The following is a 19,954-nucleotide window of genomic DNA, read 5'->3' as shown; positions in this document are numbered from 1 at the left end:
CCTTTATTCAAGTATTCTTTACACCTTCTAACTTTCTCTCTAGTAAGAGGATTAAGGATAACTACAATTGCTGATTTAGAATCTGATCCAATTATCTCATTTTTGATGTTTTTTCTTGCTTGATGTGAGCCTCCACTGCAAAAATTTCATCGCTATAAATGATTGTTTGTGGGTTGTCAACAGGGCTATTATCGACCCAAACACACTATAGTGGTTAATCTTGGACAGACTGAGTATTTTGTCGCTGGAAAAACTGTAACCACGAAGCCTTTGAAGACTATCAATGCCATACCATATGTTCCAACAAAGCCTCCATTCCTGGGATCAGCGTAGATCGTATAATAGGTGATGATAGGTTGGATCATGGGCACATAAAACCATAGAGCTTTATTTGCAGTTGGCCCCCATTTTTTTGTCCTATGATATATGAGTACATCTGGCAGCTTTTTCTTTCAGGTGTTCTGTCCAAGTGAGTCCTTGATCGAAAATTACACCTATATACTCCACCCACATGGGATATTCCATTTATTTTCCACTCATATCCCATCGAGGAAAGTATTTAGATCTGAGTTTGTGGGACTTAAAAAAGACTATAGTGTTTGGATTGTGTTAATTGCTTCTTGCATTTGCTGTGACCAGTGCGTAAGGGTGTTTTACACTAATTAGTAGAAGAATATCATCTGCATAAGCTTCAACTTTCACTGCACCTTTTCGAAATTTTGTTGAAAGAGTGTTTATGATTATATTCCAGTTAACTGGTGATAGCACTTTCCTTGAGGACTGCCACACGTTGGATTGACGGAGACTTTTCATCTTTTAACTCATCTGTAACTGTTGGAGTTCTGAGGACGTTGTTATACCAGGATCTGATTTTCGCTGAATGCAAGGTCAAGTCTTCATCGATTGAAAGTTTTAATGGTCATATTCGTGATCTACGGCTTAATTAACAAAACTAAATTTGGGTTTTTTCCTGCGGCGTTCCAAGACCTTCATTTTGTTGCATAGTGAATTATTATAGAAGTATTTGTAAGGATTCAGCAGGTGATTGTCCATATCTATTATCTGTTTTTAGGAGATCACTTGAGTCAGCAATTGGCTTCTGGGCTCTAATTAATTTTGCAAAATCTTAAGGACTTTCGGCCTTATACAGAAATGTCTCCATGAATCTTTCTTCTCTTTCCTGAGTACTGTACGATATGAGTTTTTGTAGTTCAGTACTCTTCTCTATGTTAACTGTAGTTTCAGTTCGGCTCGAGCATGTTGAGCTTGTATCTCAAGCTGGAAAGATTTTTTGTCCACCATAGTGCTGATCTTTTTTTTTTCTATCTCTCATTAGGCTAGAAACGTCAAGTGCCTTGATTATAACTCCTTATAGTGACTCGTCTATCTTAAGCATATTGTGAACGTCTGAGTCAATTATTTTTGGAACAAACCAGACATGCAAATTATTAGCGGCTCGAATCCATTCCCTTGGTTTTAATCCAGATTTACTATGGACAGTATATCCACTTAGATTTATACTTTTTGTTGTACTGTGACTAAGATACGGGTATGTTATTAACACATTCTTAGTTTCAGTTCAGAGTTAGGTGTTTTAGAGTGTTGAGTGTTTATATATGAGCAGCTGATCATTTTACTTATTTTGTTTTGGTTTACCAAGGAGGTCATCTACAACAATATAAAAAAATATATTTATTTTGGACTACGCTTGGGAAGAGAGTCTCAGTGAAAAAGCCTTGTGTAGGTATGTTGAGAGTGAAGTGTGGGAACAACTTCTTCCGTTTTTCATTGTACGATTCTTTCAAGTCATTTAAGCATAAAATTTGAGAGTGGTTTTGAACTCTCTCAAATTACTCGATTTTGAGAATCAATGTTTTAAACCAGTACGAGTTTTTGATCTTTGGGTTCCTTCTTTTGAAGGGCCTATCACATTTGTTGCACGACTTAACAAATTCTCCTTTGGCTTTTCTAACATGCCTTGACTCTGCTGGACAGTTATTATTTTTTCTGTACTTTCATTTTCTTCATTCTTTCCACTAATGACCTCATTCCCGGTATCAGCTTTAGTATGTTACCAATGTGCTTGGCCTGATGATTTCCACATACATTTTCAAGGTCACTATCAATATTTGATTGTTTGCCATCGTCTTCTGGATGGATAACTGGTGCATTTCGAGGGTCTTGAAATTGCACTTTTCCTGCTGAAGCAATCATCGGTGTGAAAGCTATAGATTGTAGATCCTTGAAGACTGATAGATCAACAATGATGTGAAGAACTTTGACAAGCCTTGTTATCTCCGACTTGGAAATAATTCATTTCCTTTAATTTGTAAGGTATTATATAGGTGTGCAATGATGTAAGCGAGTACTTCATTACCAATGTTACCAGTGATTCCTCAGATAAAACCTGTTAATTTCTTTTTTCCTTCCTTTCCTACTTTATTTTTCAGCTTCTCCCCAGGTGGTTGGTTAGAGAGGGTAATTCAATTTGTCTGACATATTACCCAAAATCATCGTCGTTAACATAGATTAACACACAGTCATTGAAAAGTTTTTTTATCACTTCCAATTACTCCCAACATTATGGCTGATTAAGTTATCCAACACTTGGGACTACGTCCTCTGGATTCCTGGTGAAGTGCCTGTTGCCCCAGGAATTACCAACACAGTCGAAAGTAATATTTTCAATGCTAAATAGTCTGCATATACACTTTCTTCTGTTGAGCAGACATGTTAAAATGTAAAGTGTTTTTTTTTAACATACCAGCGGGTCATATTTTTTTCTACAACTGTAATAATTAGGGATAGAAATAAAACAAAATCATAGACAAAAATATTTGGACCAAAATTAGTTACTTCCCTCCCCTAAAGTTTGGAACTCTTGTCTTAAAGTATAAAGTCGCTCTGAGTATTTGTTGGGAGTTGTTGGATTCAGTTTATAATTAAGGATCGACATTTGAGGTATTCCTGCCTATAAAATGGCTAGATACAGAGTGGGGTTAGTATTTATTTTCTTCATCTCATAGGTGCTCGCAGCTAATTTAATGGAATGACATGTGAGCTAAGCAGCTTTTCTCTTAAGTATTCTTGAAATTGTCAGTGTGCCCACATTAATTTTTCAGTTTCTTTTTTTAAACATACATGCGGATAATATTATTTTATGTATGTGGATTTCTATAAGCCTAAAGGACTCTAGGGAAAGAGCAGTTAATGGAAAAATAAAAAATCAATCGAAAAACAAGGAAGGCTATGTTCCTAACCAGTGTTGGGCTTAACAAGTTACAAAAGCAACATTTTACTGTAATTTATTACATTAGACAGTAATGGAGTAATATCATACGCTACTAAATATATAACTGTAATAATTATACAGTTACTGAGTCCGGTAACGTGCGTTACAATTCGAGCTGTCTCACAGGCGAAGTGTTTTCGAAAAATAAAACACGCGCAACAGCCGTAAATAAAGAAGAGAAGAAGACGGTCTGAAATCAACACAAGAAGAAGACGATTTGGTTTGGAGATTTCAAGATGGCAAAAACGAAGGATGATTCATCATTTTCTAAGTGCTTATACTCGCACTTTTTTCTATTTATCAGTGAAATAGACAAGAACCTCACAGTTAGGTGCACTACATGGTGCATATTACATTTTGGAAGTAACTTGCCCAACACTGCTCCTAACACCGACCTATAATATCGTGTTATTGTTGTGACGTAGTCACCCTTGTTCTTTCTTTTACACCAGGGGAGACGGCTTGTTCAAACTGGCTGCGTGCCTGTAGGAACATGTAGCCGCTTCTAATTTTAAGCCATTCAGAATTGAGAACTACTAAATCGTACCTTCCTTACCTTGAGTGTCCACTCTTTTCCTAGAGGTGTATAAAACTCTGTGCTGACACTTTGCCAAAAACTTTTTTGCCGGAAGCATCTTTATCGAATCTCATTTTGCTAAAAAGACACTTTGTCGCCTGATCACTTTCCCGAATGACCTGAACAAGGAAGATACAAACTGTATTGGAACACCTATCCCCTCATAAATTGTTCTTTCAAGTTAGAGTAAATCAACTATTTAAATACTAATTGAGACTTAAGAACCACAAGGACCCCTGTAAAAGTAACAGAGCATCTAATATCTCTTACACCCCCCCATAAATAATTATGAATCTAGAAAGCAACTACAATAATAAATTAGTTTAAGCATTCACATAGCGTATATATATATATTGATAAACTGAAATTTCAAACAACATTTTGTTTCATAGATATATCTCACTACTTTAAAATGATTAAAGCAAGGACCTCATATAACTTTTATTCATTCCCAACAGGCTCAAACAATCTAAAAATAGGAGAAAAAAAACATATAAGTAATTCTAAAGCATACACACTTCCTGTATTTTACGACCATACACATGTTATGGACGAATTCCAATTCTTCCAAAAAGGGAGGATCCCTCTGAGGTAGCGTCCTTTTTGAGAGGAGGATGTGAGATGATTCTCCATTTTTCCAAGAATAGAATAACTGATATTATTATCTATATTATTTAAATTTCGTAATTTCAAATTGTTATTACTTATTATAATGTAACTATATAATGAAATTATTTCTATTAGAAAAGTTCGAATTACTCTTCACAAATAACAGGAACAATACCAAGAAAATCCAAAAAGTAGAACTGGGACGCAACTCTCAGAAGAAGTAGGAGTGGCACCTTCACTTTTTCTTATAAAGTATTCAGTATTCTTCATTTTTTCTATTCTCTTCCCCCCTACCCACCTTCATTTTACTAAATAAAAGATGAAAGGTTACGTTACATACACATAAAAATCGGTTCGGAGAAAACTGAACACAACAAAAAAAAAAGGAGGAGGCGCAAAGTTCTTTGAGCCAATATGTGAACCGAGTTTTTTTTTTTGTTTCAAAATCTTCATGTTTAAATGAAGAGAGGAAACAACATTTTTAGAGTTATCAACGGATTTACCATCTACCATATAAACAATAATAAGTGTATATTGACAATCATAGGATATATATAGAAGAAATATATAGTTTTTTAGACCCAGGTATCTAATAAATTAGAATAGCTGATTTCCATTTATTTTGAGTTTCCAAGTTTCATGTAGAAAATATTTGCAAAGAAGTTATCATTTCATTATCTATGAGATTTCGACCAGATGCTTTAGTAATTTGGCAACAAGGAACCACGCAAGTTGAAGGTATATTTCACGTCTAGGAAAAGTAATCACTTTCTATGCCAATTATATATTTCTTTTCAACTAATTGACGATAAAAATATAAGTTATTATCAAGTTATAATCAAAACAGTAATGGTTAAAGTATAGAGATTTCATGATTTTAAAAGCAAATAGTTTATCCAGTTGTTAAGTAATCCATGATTTAAATAAGTAGTAATATTACGGAAAAACAAAATACGAAAAATTAAACAAAAAATGAGATGACTTCTCACTTAAGAATCGTTCAATAAGTCTGATAATCCATGAATATAGCTGAGAATTCCATTAATGTACGATTTAAGAAAATCAATTCGGTTCTTCATCGCACTCTGTAACCAAAAATTAAACATTAGTAAGATTAGGATGTTTTTGTATAAAATAACAAAGTAAAGTAATTGACAGCCAATAATAATTGCGGATATTTGTAAGAATAACATGGAAACACTTCTTAGAATAGCCTTCAGTATTATACCATCTATAAAGAGACTTAAAGACAAGTTATATATGTATAGTTGTGCAAAATATGACCTACCAGTATGTATAAATAAAAATATTGAAAAAATGACATGGTAATCCTGATAATTTGAAAAATGTTTCGGAGAAGAGAAGCTTAGATCTTAAGACTTTTTTTACATTAGCTGCAAGCAATTAAATAAACATAAATTGCACTCCGTATACAGCAAGAACATATATAGGAATCAGCTCCAAATGAGCTCCAAGTAGTCGTGAAAGGAAGGAAATATGTATATACAATTCCTGCTTCGCATATAGCAAAGAAATTACTACAATGTCGATCCTCAATTCTACTCTGAGTCCAAAAGGACTCACAGTTATAACTCCTCAGGCAATCCTCACTTTTATGAGTAAACGTATTAGTGATTACTTTATACTTAGATGTTCTCTCCTCAAGATTTAAAGACTAAAGTTAACAACTATAGAAAGAAAAGAAACACTCTTCAGATTCCTAACTAGAACTAAATCTCGCACACATGAAAATCCTATTTTATACAACTCTTCATATAATAAAGTATATCCTTAACGAATGTGATTTTTTTTTTCTAGTTGGCAATTTTAAGAATATTTTCTTTATTTTCTAAAGCTGTTATCATGATTTTTTGATTCTGGAAGAGAGCACTTCTAATTATAAAATAATCATTAATGCTCATGAAAGGCGGAGAGTAATAAAGATGATTCATTGTGGAGTATAAGTGTAAATCCTTGTCGGACTCAGATTCGTACTCAGGACAGACATTGAAGTCATTCCTATCTTACGATGTGAGATTTATGTTTATTTCCTTACAGCGATTATAATCATATGCCATTTGTTTTTTTCCCCCAAACATTCTTCCAATCATCAGGCATATCACTTGTGTTTTCTCAGCCCTTAGTTAGCACTGATGACTGCAATTTCAGTCTCGATTTTGCATAGTTCGGTCTTGCATATCATATCAGTCCTAAAACTTTTAAAGTATTGTCCTTGATGACGTCACTTTAAAAAAATCAGTTTTAGTACTGACAGTCCGAAGGGCAGACAGTCGTAAGGACCGATCCCAAGTACTGATAGAACTGGTCCTAAGACTAGATTGAATAAATTAGGACTAACACAACAATAGTTTTCAAGTAATTTTCCAGTTCTTTTTATTTTTACATAACGGCAAGTCATACTTAATACAACTTTAATTATAATACATAGGAAATTTTTTTCTCAGACCCAACCTACCAGCTATATTTCGTCAGTTTGTTTTATTGTTTCCCCAGTTTAAAAGAAAAACCTATCTGAACCCTTTACCAGTAAAATTAATTATGCAGGAGGGTGGTCTGAAAAGTTTCCGCCCAACAACATTTTTTCTGAATATTTATTTTTCACCAAAGTCTGCATGTAATTCTACACACTTCCAACAGCAGTGTTTCCAGTTCTGCAACCCTTCCAAATATTACTCGGCGTTTTTCTCTCAAAAATAATTGTTCCCGATACATTTTTTTGTTTTTGGCTCAATTACTAAGAGTTAGAACGACTCAGACGCGTCAAATTTTAGCACAACAAACATTTATATGTCTGTTATTGTTTAAATTTATGTAAAGGTAACCCGTGAAATACAAATATTTAATGGCATCCTGATACTTAATTTTTTCTATTAACCCTTTCATCAACCCACTCTAAACTACTGTAACATACAAACTGTGTGTCCAAAATTACTAAAACTTTGGCGAGTAAGTATAACCAGATGCTAGATAGATGTGACTAGTTTTTATTTATTTGATAAATGCTGCCATTTTCACGTTGAGGTAGGAAACCTTTTAGACAACTCTCCCATCTTGTCACCTAGCGTCAAAACATTAACAAATAATATCTCCTTGTAAAGTTATTTTAATTGGAGGACTTGAAGTTGTATTTGAAATCATGTAAATTTAGAAAATTTACATGAGCTTATTAGACAAAGTATTGTATGAATAAAAGTAAAAAAACTTCTACATATATTTACAAGAACTGAAATTGTTAGAGAAAATAAATGGTCCTCAATGTTTAACTATATAAATCTTAAGATATTTGAGTAAAGTATAAACAGGTACGTAGTCAAGAAAATATCTAAATATGTACAGATATAAGATATGGTGATGTATGTTAGATCAAATACAAGACGTATGAGTGAATAATAAAAACAACAAGTGCATCAAACAAAATTGGATAAAACTAGTGCTATATAAAACGAATAATCAAGGTGCATTGAATTCCCCACCAGAGATCCTTTTTGCGATGACGAAACCTCAAATACAAGCCTTCCATTTACAGATTGTACACTTCTGAAGGTATTGACCAATGGATATTTAGTTTGTCTGGCCCTTAGTTCTCGAAATTGCTCCAGCTGCCTCTCAGAAATCCCAACTGTTTCCTAATAAGTAGAAAAAAATGAATTTATCATCCATTTCACATCACAACCTCATAGGCCTCATCTCTTGAACTGTTGAAAAAAAAGAGATTCATTCGCGCCAGGAAAGGAAACTGCCCTCTCCATAATTTTAAAAATAGTGTGGTGAAGACTGAAAACAATTCAGACTGGGTCTGGTCTACATCCGTTCTAAAAACTTTGAAAGTTCGGTCCTTGTTAACTTCAATCAACTGTATTTCTTCTGATAATACTAAGGACTTAAAATTATAACTTCAAAGCGAATCCTCAGAGTTACTTTCCGTCTTTTATGAGCACCCACGAATGTTAAATCAGGTTTTGAATTAATTGAATCTATTTAGGAAAGGATGTTCACGACTCAGGAATCAAATAATAATGACAACCGCTAAAGAAAATGAAATTCATTTTCCATATTACAACTACAAAAAAAACCGGCCCAGTCAAAAAAACAGAGGATTTACATTACTAAATATAGTGCTTATTGCTCGGTGATGCGTATTTACTTTCAAGTGATCAGTGCTCGCCGGGAATCTCTTTTTTGCCAACTGTATAGTTATCTCATAACCTTATAAACGGTCCAAACTACGATTTGATCACAAAGGGGAGTAGTGAGAGATCCCATGTATCTATAAAATGACTGTTTATCTTGGGGTAACAAATTTCTAAGTGGAAATCCAGCAACATATGTAGTTTTCTCAGGATATTTGACTCGACTGAGTCCCTTCACAATTTCGTCGAAGGCTAAATTATCTTCCTCTTGCACTTCAAATAAAATCCCAAGAACTGCCAAAGTATCAAAAGATCCATTTCCTTTTTGTACCGCCTCCTCTAAATTGGTTCCATACTTGGAGTTGAAGTGCACCATGTGAAGCTCCAAGGGAAATGCCTCTTCATCAATTGTGTGCTCAGAGCCAAAGGTCGATGAATTGCCCCAATGAAAGTGTAGCTGAGCAAATTTATAAATACTATGAAGACCTCCGCCAATGATAAAAGGTGGAAAGGAAGAGTCTTTCATTTGAAAAAGCTTGACAGTATGTCCATTGTTAATTATTGAATATTTTGACGGTGTTTCACCATAGTTATGATATTCAAAGTCTTCATATTGAGTCTGAAAAAAATAACAAAAAAAAAAAAAAAACAGCAAACATTGTTTTCCCATCTTAATTTAAAATAAGAAACCTTGATTCCATTTTTCGGTATATCAATTGGAGACTGTTGTCTACGCCCATAACAATTCCTTTCAAAACTTGGTCCGTCCTCAATTTCTAAATTTGAATAAAAAAAATATGATTAAAATTCAACATAGATCACGAATTCCCATAACATTAATCCTCCATTATTTCCCTTCAAATACAAACTCATGTACGTCTCTGCGCTGTTGAGCCACTCCAATATTAAAATGGGCCTTTAGAAATATGAAACTTTATTTGCCACAAAATTAGTTGTTACAAATCTTGAGCGGACTTTTGGTCTATTTTATTTTTGTGCCCTATGACAATTTCACTTATGACATTTCACCAAATGACAGTTTGTCACATGACATTTCGCCAAAGGGCCATTTAGGAAATCTGGCCAAAATATGATATTTAATTCATGGATGTATACGAATTCAATTTAAAATGATATTATGCTAAATATGTATTGTTCAACTGTATATACAAAATGATAAATTATAAAAGAGAGATTGTGTGTGTGTCTGTGTGTAAATGTCCTTTTTACGTTCACACCCCATTGAACCTAGGAGGCTGAAATTTTGCAAGAATCCCTTTTTTTGAGCTGGTAAAGGCTAAAACGGGGGTGTCAATTTTTGTGGAGGTCATACAAGGGGCCTTATGCTATAACCAAAAACCGTTTTATACAGATCAAGGAGACTAAATAGGGGGTAGAGTAAATTTATCAATAATTGATTGACGTTTCAAATACAACTATACGAATAAATCGTTTTCTAAATTTATTCAAAATCAAAAAAGTTATGGGCTAAAAAATAAATCGGTGAAAATTACAATTTCGATTATATCAGGTGCAAAAAAATGAAATTCCAATGGAGTATGGGATTAGTAAATGGAATAAAGTTTGTAGAAATTTGTCTGGAGATTCGTTTGCATATAAATTTCTAAAATAAAAAATTATGTTTAACTCAAATATCTGTCATTTTCCGAATAATTTTTCAATTTGTTTCATTTTTTCTCTCTTTTTTTCCATTTTTCATCAAATGTCAATTTTCAATTTTTTAAAACGTTGCTTTTTGTGCAAAAAATGGCTACCCAACATTAGTAAGGGTGTATTTTCAATTTCCAGGACATTTTATTACGCAATTTTTGCAATATTTGTAAACATGAACCAGTTATTGAGTATTATTTTTTCAACAACATCATTCTTCATAACTTTTTTGTTTTTTGCAAGTACGAGAAAAATATTGGTAGGTTTATGTTTCTTTTACAATTCCAATAATTATTATTAACTATTTTTTGAAAAATTAGTGCAAAAAAGTTTTCGGCAATTTTTTTAGAGATTGTGCGATTTGGGAATTTTTATTTTTTATGTAAATAAAAAATTTTCTTCTCATCTTCTCATTCTCCCAAGTAAATTAGAATTATCAGAATCTTTTTAGACAACAACAATACATTCATTTTATAATTATTAGTATTTAGAAGTATTTTCTGAATATTTTTTTTAATTTTATCAATTAATTTGACCATTTTCATGTGATTTCCTTCTTCCACCTTAGCCAAAGGACCGTTGGGTAACCCTTAGCTAGTATTCAATATATGTTAATTAGGGTGATTAATTATAGTTATTTTGCAGGAAAATATTTTTGTATTAATTTGATTCATTAATGAGTATTAATATAAAAACATCATAGAAGCAAGGTTAATGGAAAGACAAAGTTATACCATAATGTATTTATGACTGATGTTTGACTTACACCACGCTTTTTAATAGTGACGTCATTGAGTATGATTAGATGCAATTTTTGTCAAAATCTGTTTGTCTGGCCAATCAGACGGGTCGACACATTCAATTGAAAATTCTACCTATTGTGACGTCATAGAGTATGATTAATTACAATTGCTTGTCAAAATCTGTTTGTCTGGCCAAGCAGACCGTACGACACATTAAGTTGAAAATTCTAGCAAGCCGGATTATATGCTGCTCTAACCTTCTATTTCTATTAACTTTGCATAGAAGAAGTGATTCAAATGTAATATTATTTAATTTATTCAATTTACCTCGTAATACTTTAAACAAATTAAATAATATGCTTGTTCGTCAATCTATGAGTATTTTATATTTGCAAATATGAATAATATATCATGTCGAAAGATAATTAATTGATAATGGAAGAAGTGATTAGCACTTCTTCCATTAGTATCGCCATTATTTTTTAATATATATCAGGTACTACATCGTTAAGAATAATATTAATTAATTTACCTAAATGATATATATAGTATATGAACAATACTGATTTAGCATACTATCATTTTAAATTGAACTAAAATATATTATCGTATATATCAGTTTCTGGCCAAATGTGCCAAGTGAGCCTTCGGCAAAATGATATTTCGGCAAATTTTAATTAACGTTCAACGTATGTACATAAGACCAATGTTACTTAGGCAAAAATCTCCGTTCGGCAAATTGTCCATCGGCGAAATATCATTCGGAAGAATGACTTAGGCAAATTGTCCTAGAACGGTTACATATGATACTTTAATAAATTTCTCCAAATCCTTGTTAGCATACATTTAAAAAAAAGTATAGGTTGTTAATCTGCAAAATATTAGTGCTCTTATTAATTATTTCTTCCTATTTTGAAAATACAAACATATTATCGAGTTGGAGTACTACAGAGTCGTTCAGGTAAATTCTAACCACATTTAGCGGAATCCTGATCAATAAGGGAACCAAGTAGATGTTTGAAATTTTATTTACAATTTCTAATAATATAAGAGAAAAAAATCATTGAATGTGTTCCAACAATCTGTTGTTCTAGATGTTGTGGGACCTGTCGACAGTCCACTTTTTCTCATCCTAATAAAAGAGGATTGATTACCATGGCAATTTTCTTATGTGGCCAGCCCGGGTGGACTTCATTTGTCTGTAAGGATATGTCTTTTGTAGAGGGGGTATGTCTCATCATCAGGTCAGTACTTATGCCCCTGGAGACTGTTGCACAGCTTACTTGGTGCGTTTTGGCTGTTAATCGGAGTTCCGGGAGATGACTTCAAGGAACGTTTTGGGCCTACAAAGAATATAGGAGTGCGTTTTTAATTACTCTGTGACTTGTGATCTTTTCTCTTATGTGTCCCCTCCTCCTTCCAGGGGTTGGAGATATCCTAGCCTGTACTCTTTAGATACCCAAGTACCGTCTTGATGTACGCCGGGATGAAAAAGGACAGAGAATAAACTCGAGGATGTGTTAAGGAATTATATTAGTAAGTCCTTCTTGGACTTAGAGTAGACTTACTTATAAAACTTATAAAAATCTGAAATTAGTTTTTTACATTACGGTTATTTATCTCATTTAAAAGTTGAGTTTAACTAAAAATTATCATTTTAAACCCTTATAATTATCAGAATGTATGAGAAGGGAGCACCTCAGCTGTCATAACGTTTTGTCAAATAAGCTGCAAGAGGCTGGGAGATAAAAAAAAATAAGTACAAGCCCACTCCGTATCAAACAAGGGAATAGACTGGAATTATTTTGTTTTGATCCTCAATTATACAAAGAGCCGAACAGATAAACATAACTACACAATAAATCCTCAGTGTTACTCTTCATTTCATGAACACATGCACTCAGGGGCGTCCACACAATTATATTTGGGGAACAATTATAATGGAACTAAAATTAGATTTTTTTTTTTTTTCATCATTTTTCATCCTAAAAATGGAAATATATTGAGTTCAAAATAAGATACAGAATCAATATAAACACTATATAATCATAAAAACACTTTTACATAAGTTTTATTAATCCTACTTTTAATTTGGTGATTGTTTGTTGGGTAAGAAAATACACTGAACGATACTAGTAGCAAATTACTATCATTCCAGATATTTCAGAATTCAGATGATGGAGAGAAAAATTCAGTTTTGTATTCTGCGCTCATAGGTAAATTCGAATGCTGTCTTCATTTCATTTGCACAAATTCCCCCCTAATTGTTCCCTGTGTTATTAATAATTTTTGTTTTGTAACCCTACGAATTTATTTAATTCGTTTTTAAAAAAGATAATTATTATCATAAAAATAAATTATTTATACTCTAATAACATTAACATTAAACATTAATAGGGCGTAATAAATAAGGTCTCAAAATTTTAAATAAGGTAATAGATTATTTTTGTTTCTTTTACTTCTGATCATATTTAAATCATATTTATCCGTTAAAAAGTTGAAGTTACTACAAAATTTCCTCTTTGGTAAATATAATATCATTGGTATTTACAGAAATTCCTTATAATCAGGGGATTCATATCATTTCAGAAAACATATCATATGAATTTAAACTATCAAGTCTTACTCATTATGAGCAGGACCGTGAGGGTCCTTTATAGACCCCAGAACGCAAATATATATTTTTTAGGGAAAACCTATAAATGTGTTTCTACCTTTAATTTCAATACTATCTATATTAAAATACAACTAAACTCACAATGACATCGTGTTGATTTCTCCATAGTGCCTTCTTTGGCCTTTGATGTTTACACTACTTCAGTTGAATCAGAGCGAGCTCTATAAGTAGAGTTACGTCACCAGGCTATCCGCTTTGACGATAGCTGACTTCCTCCTGAGTTTGAGTCACGGCCCAAAATATTATAAATGTAATACTATATTTTAGGTGAGTAACTCTACAAAGGCGATATATTTTGTTGGCATACCCCTCGTATGCCCTCTTGTCCTGCAGTGGATTTCAGAGATCGCTACGGAGCTGAGGAGATTGCACTTTTTCATTTCCAAGGGACAAATTCCTTGGAAGGCAATGGTCCTAAAAATGAAAATAAATCTTTGGAAACCATCAGATAATTCTCGATTTTGCTCTAAACATGTTGAAGAAAATCAATAAGGGGAAGAAAAGGATTTCCACTCAACCCATTCCAACATTGTTTAAGCATCTAAAACCTAAGTTCCAAGGCTCATCATAAACGCCAAAAAACTCATTTTCATGCTGGAGAACAACGGATATGCTAAGCAAATTTAATAATTAAGGAAATGTGAAGCAACTTTTCTAGATCAAATTTCAGGTAAAAAAAGATCTACACAATTTCAGGATCATATATAATTCACTTATTATTTGGAACCTCCTACTTCCGAAAATGGAGACATATACTTAGTGGACATTAATCTAATTTCATCAACAATAGAAGATGAAACTTCTTATAATGGTAATTTTGTTTTTGCATTAGTTACTTTATCTTTATAAAATAATAACTGTTTCATATGTATTACAGATATTTCTCCTGAAGTACAACATCTAAAGAATATTAATACAACCTACAAATCCAACTTGGAGTATATGAAGCAGAAATTAAGAAACTAAAGAAGAAGAAATTGAACGAGAAAAATGTATAAATTTGGTTTAAGTCTTTAGAAATGCGCCTCTTTTCGGTATTTAATTCAGATCAGATAAATTTTTTAAGTTGCAAGTCTTCATATTCCAAAATCCGCCTTGTGGTCTAATAAAAACATCGATAATTCACTTCAGTTAAGATTCGTTGAGGAACTATATGTCGTCCAATGGGGGATTAATCTATTGCAACAAGAACTGTTTGGATGAATTTGCAAAATATATGCTTTATTCAAATTTGATGTCAATCAATTAAAAAAATTGTAAACTCAATAACTGAAGTAGCGGTTTCATTAGTTAAGTCGTCTTATAAATGTCCCGAAATTGCATCAAATTTTATATTTCACTTTGTTTATGTTTGTTAGGATAAGAATGCACATACATTAACGAATTCAAACTTCGATTATCAAAGAAAATAGAATAGTTTCTTTTACTTTCGGAAGCCAGAGCATGTGTATGCAAAATAAAGTAAGTTAAAGAAATTATTATGTAAGTAATTATTCAATTCGTTTAAAGTAATTAATCGTGTGGGTCAGCTTAATAAAATATTTTTTTATTTTAGTCTTCATTTATTGTAATCCATTTCTGGGCCATTTGATGTCTGTCACAAGGGGTGTTTGTAAACTAGTGACGTAATTCTTCTAATAGGGCTCTGAGTTGAATAAACTATGATCGTATTTATCTTTTTCTTTATTAAAAAAAATATTCCAGGAATATATATCTCATGTTTTTCTATGTTCAAATTAGCATCCTTGGTAATTAACTTGTAAATAAACTACAGATTATTCCATTGTAATATATTTTTATACTAAATATTCTTTAACTGTTATAATTCATAATTGTAATACGAGAATAGTTTTATACAGAATGGATTTAAATTGTTAACAAAATTACTCCAGATGTGAATATGGGCAATGATGCTTCATAGAGAACGATTTGAAGTTTGGGGCATCTATGAAGTAACAATCAATGGGACTAATTTTACATTCCAAATTAAGAACCAATATAACCAAAACAAATAATCTTGTTTTGCATGAGGAAAATGGGGGAAATACAAAAACATTACACGCAATACATTCTAGATGTATTATTTTTCTCTCCAACTATTTTGTACTGTAATTCACTTAATAAATATTTTTTTCTTAAAAATTCTTAGAGTAAATTAAATCAATTTAAAAAAAATGTATAATACAATATAAAAAGTTGTATTGTGAACTGAGGAAGAAGACACTTTTTTTTGAAAAAATTAACAATTTTAAAAACATTGAAGGGCGTTGAGCTAACTCTTAACAATTTTTCTCTAATTTTGCTAATTGGGGTTTTTTTATCAGAAAGAACGGATTTTGTTAATCTCTATGCCTTTATTATTTCATTAATTGTAATAAAAATTAAAATCGGAACATTTTTTCACGTAACCTTACATTGCTCGTTTATTAAATTTTCTACAGTAGAAGAAAACTACTGATAAAATCAATTATACACAAACTTTTTTACTTATATAAGGTTTTTTTTTTAGCATTAGTTATAATATAAAGCTATTGAAAAAATGGTAACTTTACATGAGATCCTTCATTTTCTTGATTTTTGGTTACTTAGACAAATTTTGTAGGCTCTAGGTAAATTTGTCACTGTAATTTTTGCCTTAAAATATTTTACCTCAAAACATTTCCCTTAAAATCAATTTTGCCTTAATATATAAATAAATGAGATTTATACGTAACTTTCATTATTTTTGCAGGAAACTGTTGTTCGCTTAGAACTTTTTAATACAAAATATGTAAAGAATGTTACTATCAAACGCATTAATTGGTTGTTTTCACTTGGAAAAATGATGGAATCATGCCTCAAAATTTCAAAGGATAGACAAACAAAATTGAACTACTTAATGAATTCAAACCAGAGAAAAACTAGGTAACAAAATTACAATAATAAGAAAAACAAAAATAAATAAACACGGCAATCATTCGAGTAGAAGAATTGCGAATCACTTCTCCGTTAGTAATTATCATTGGATATGATGGATTATTCATAATAGAAAAGACTCATAGATTTACGAGCAATCATAATATGGGGCAATATCATAATTCCAATACAAAACAAACATTTAATGCATTTTATAGTAATAAATATTGTATATTTTGATCTAAAAAATTCAAAGGGAACACCAATTTCAAAACCAAAAATATACAATAACAATGTATCAAATATATATATTTGTATGATAACCCCAAAAAAATACCCTTGAGGCAAAATGGCTTTAAGGCAAAATTACCAGGTACCCAACTTCAATCAATATAACTTAATAAATTATTTATCTTTTGAATGCTAACAAGTACTTAAACAATTTTTATAAACTTTAATTTTCATCAATAAACTTCAAAATATAGGTCTGAGTAGAAATTATACTCTAAAATAGTGATTAAAAAAAAGGACTTAAAGGTCAAAAATATTGCGGTTAAAGGTTTAAATGGTTATTTTCGTGTTCTATGGCTTAAATTTATAAAGAAAACATTATTTTCTGCCAAATTTGTATAGATGTTTTTACGATTAATAAAAGGCATTTATTATTTAAGTAGGAGAAAATTAAAAAAACAAATGCATACACTTTTTACTGAAATTGAACATGTGTGTACCAATTTCTGAATAGATGATAAAAATATTCCCTCCAAACGGCACACATATGTACCAATTAGTAGTTGAGGCTAAAAAAGTTAAGTGATTTACTACTGTTGCGTCAGTCCATATTTAGTTCAGTCTCGGTCCAGTCCAGTTCAGTCCTGCATATTAGTCCTAAAACTTATAAAGTTCGGTCCTTGATGATGTCACTCAACTTCATTTCTTATTTTTAAAATCAGTTCTAGTACTGACAGTCCGAAGGACCAACAGTCTTAAGGATTGATAGGACCAGTCCTAAGACTAGACTGGACTGGACCGAATAAATGAGGATTGACCCAACATTAGCTATTACATATTATGATAATTTTTCCTTGCCCATAGCCTAACTAGAAGTTGAGTAAATATACCCATTGGGTGAGTTAGATACGCCTGAGCTCTACCGCCATTCCTTGCAATTTAAACAATAATGCAAGACACTATCCAAGCAGATTTTTTAAATGATTAAGTGAGCGATAACATAGTGAATAGTACGTTACCACTCCAGTTGTAAAATTTTCCTTCAACAAGTTAATCTGTTTTTATACATTTTTTTTTAAATGAAACAAATATTCTTTGTATGTTTTAATTGTAAAAAAATGTGTGGATGAGCTGGGGTGCGAAATTGATGTTGCATAGTTCAATAATATCATCTTTTGAAAATAAAAGAATCACTTTTCAGGTTGCCAACAACAACAAAAACTTGCACGCAAAATACTTAAGATTTACAACATTAGGTTTAGCAAAAACACTGTTTTCATAAAAAAATATTGATAAAAAATGCACCCTATTTTGTGACGTATTGAGGACTATATACATGTGTGCGCGTCTAACACTGCAAACTGAGATATCTAAAAATAGTTAAATAATTCTGTAATTTTTAAAGTGGTCGACGAATTAATTTATTCAAGATGAAAGAGGAGAGTCTTAGACTCATGTCTATTCAATATGGCTGCCCATGTTCTCCACAACCAACTCCAGCCTGGATCGGAACTTGCTGCATGACTTGGCGATGAAGCTCTGGTCGAGGTTGGCTCAGGCATTCTTGAGGGCTGACTTCAGCTGGTCCTTGGACTTGTATTGGACTCCCGACAGTATTAAGGCCAATATCTTTCTTAACTATCCGGCCCATAGTCCCTCGGCTGACGTTGAATTCCCTGGAGAGGCCGCTGACAGTGACCTTGCCTCTCTTGTCCTCGACATACTTTTTCACGGCATCAACCATTTAGTCCGACCTTCGAGGCCTTGACTTAGATCTTGTGGTCGCCTCACGAGTCCCTTTGGCTACCACGCAATTTCAGTGGGAGTTTTTCCCCGCGCTGAAAGTTCCAAAATTGCGACTCTACGTCTCTCCATATTATCGGCTGTTGTTTCACTGTTGCTATTTAGATTTTGCTGGAGTTTTGTTTATTACTAGTCAAGACCCTTGCCTCGAAGTATAAATCGGTTTCAACTCAATAGAATCACGAATATGTGCATGGCATAAAATTTAAAGGAGTGTTCACTTTTAGACGCGCACACCTGTATATCGTTCACTATCTGACTAATTAAATGTATCTTCCTTACGTCAAATCTACCTGGCGTGGTAGAAAAAGTGATGATTGATTGAAGTAAAAAGCTATTACTTAAAAATCAATCTTTAGTTTATTTATAATTTGGTAATTTACACCAATTTAATAAAAATAAAAAAGTACTTAAAGTAATGCTTACGAAAAGACCTCCAATACTTTGTGTTAGGAGTTTTGGAGAGAACCGTCCATAGTTGAAAATGAAGGATAAGAATGATAGAGAAAGCCCTCCTCATGGTCAAAAGAGTTGTGAATAACTGAAGTAGAAAAATTTAAAACTATAAAAAGTTGACAAAGGAAATAACAAGAAAATCCTTTTGTTGCTAATTCATTTTCATTCACAACGGAACGAGAACGAGTGTTAACAATATTTATTTTTGTACAAAAATTATTAATTGTTAAGTCATAACATATAATAACAAATTATTAATTTGATGAAAAAAATGCCATATTTTATTTTTAACAATCCTCAGAGGTAAAGTTTGCAAAAAATAATAACTTTAGACGAAGAAAATTAATTGTATACATCAAACTTTGACTAAATATTAGTAGGCCATTACATTAATATTAATGAAGTGACAAGGACGAATTATGGGAATATAAGTTGTTGACTAATCATAATTAACTACAGCTTACAATCTCCATCAGTCTATAATTATATGAAGAATAATTATTATATAACAATAGGACACGGCACGTTTAGGGCTGAGCAGATTCTGTAAAATTGGATAACTGCAATTTTTTAGTGCATTATAGGCAATAGGTTAATTAATTTAGTAACTGATATAAAAAATGAATTTTTCAGTTTAAAAACAGCATTAATTAATTAAGTTCTGTGTGCATTTTTAGCACGTTAAAAACCCCAAAATCAACATGGTAACCCTGACAATTTTAAGGATGTTCTGAAGGGGAGAAGCTTAGTTGACATAGTGTTTAATTAGATCAGCTCCAATCAGCTGTGACAATGGATGATGGGAAGAAGAAAATAAACAAGGACATTGGTAAGAATAACTCCATCCTT

General features: G+C 32.1%; 1 protein-coding gene across 1 annotated transcript; it reads right to left on the bottom strand.

The window, feature by feature from the left end:
- Positions 1-7,685: 7,685 nt before the first annotated feature.
- LOC121123284 (putative carbonic anhydrase 3) lies at positions 7,686-19,302 on the bottom strand. The gene is given in 5 exon segments (XM_040718412.2): positions 7,686-7,987; positions 7,990-8,125; positions 8,706-9,248; positions 9,320-9,405; positions 19,076-19,302. Coding segments are annotated over 5 exon segments (897 nt in total). The 5' UTR covers positions 19,170-19,302; the 3' UTR covers positions 7,686-7,949.
- Positions 19,303-19,954: the final 652 nt, after the last annotated feature.

The sequence above is a fragment of the Lepeophtheirus salmonis genome, chromosome 8 (assembly GCF_016086655.4).
Source record: "Lepeophtheirus salmonis chromosome 8, UVic_Lsal_1.4, whole genome shotgun sequence".
NCBI lineage: Eukaryota > Metazoa > Arthropoda > Copepoda > Siphonostomatoida > Caligidae > Lepeophtheirus > Lepeophtheirus salmonis.
The sequence above is the reverse complement of the archived record's forward strand: the minus strand, read 5'-3'. Positions and strand labels throughout refer to the sequence as shown.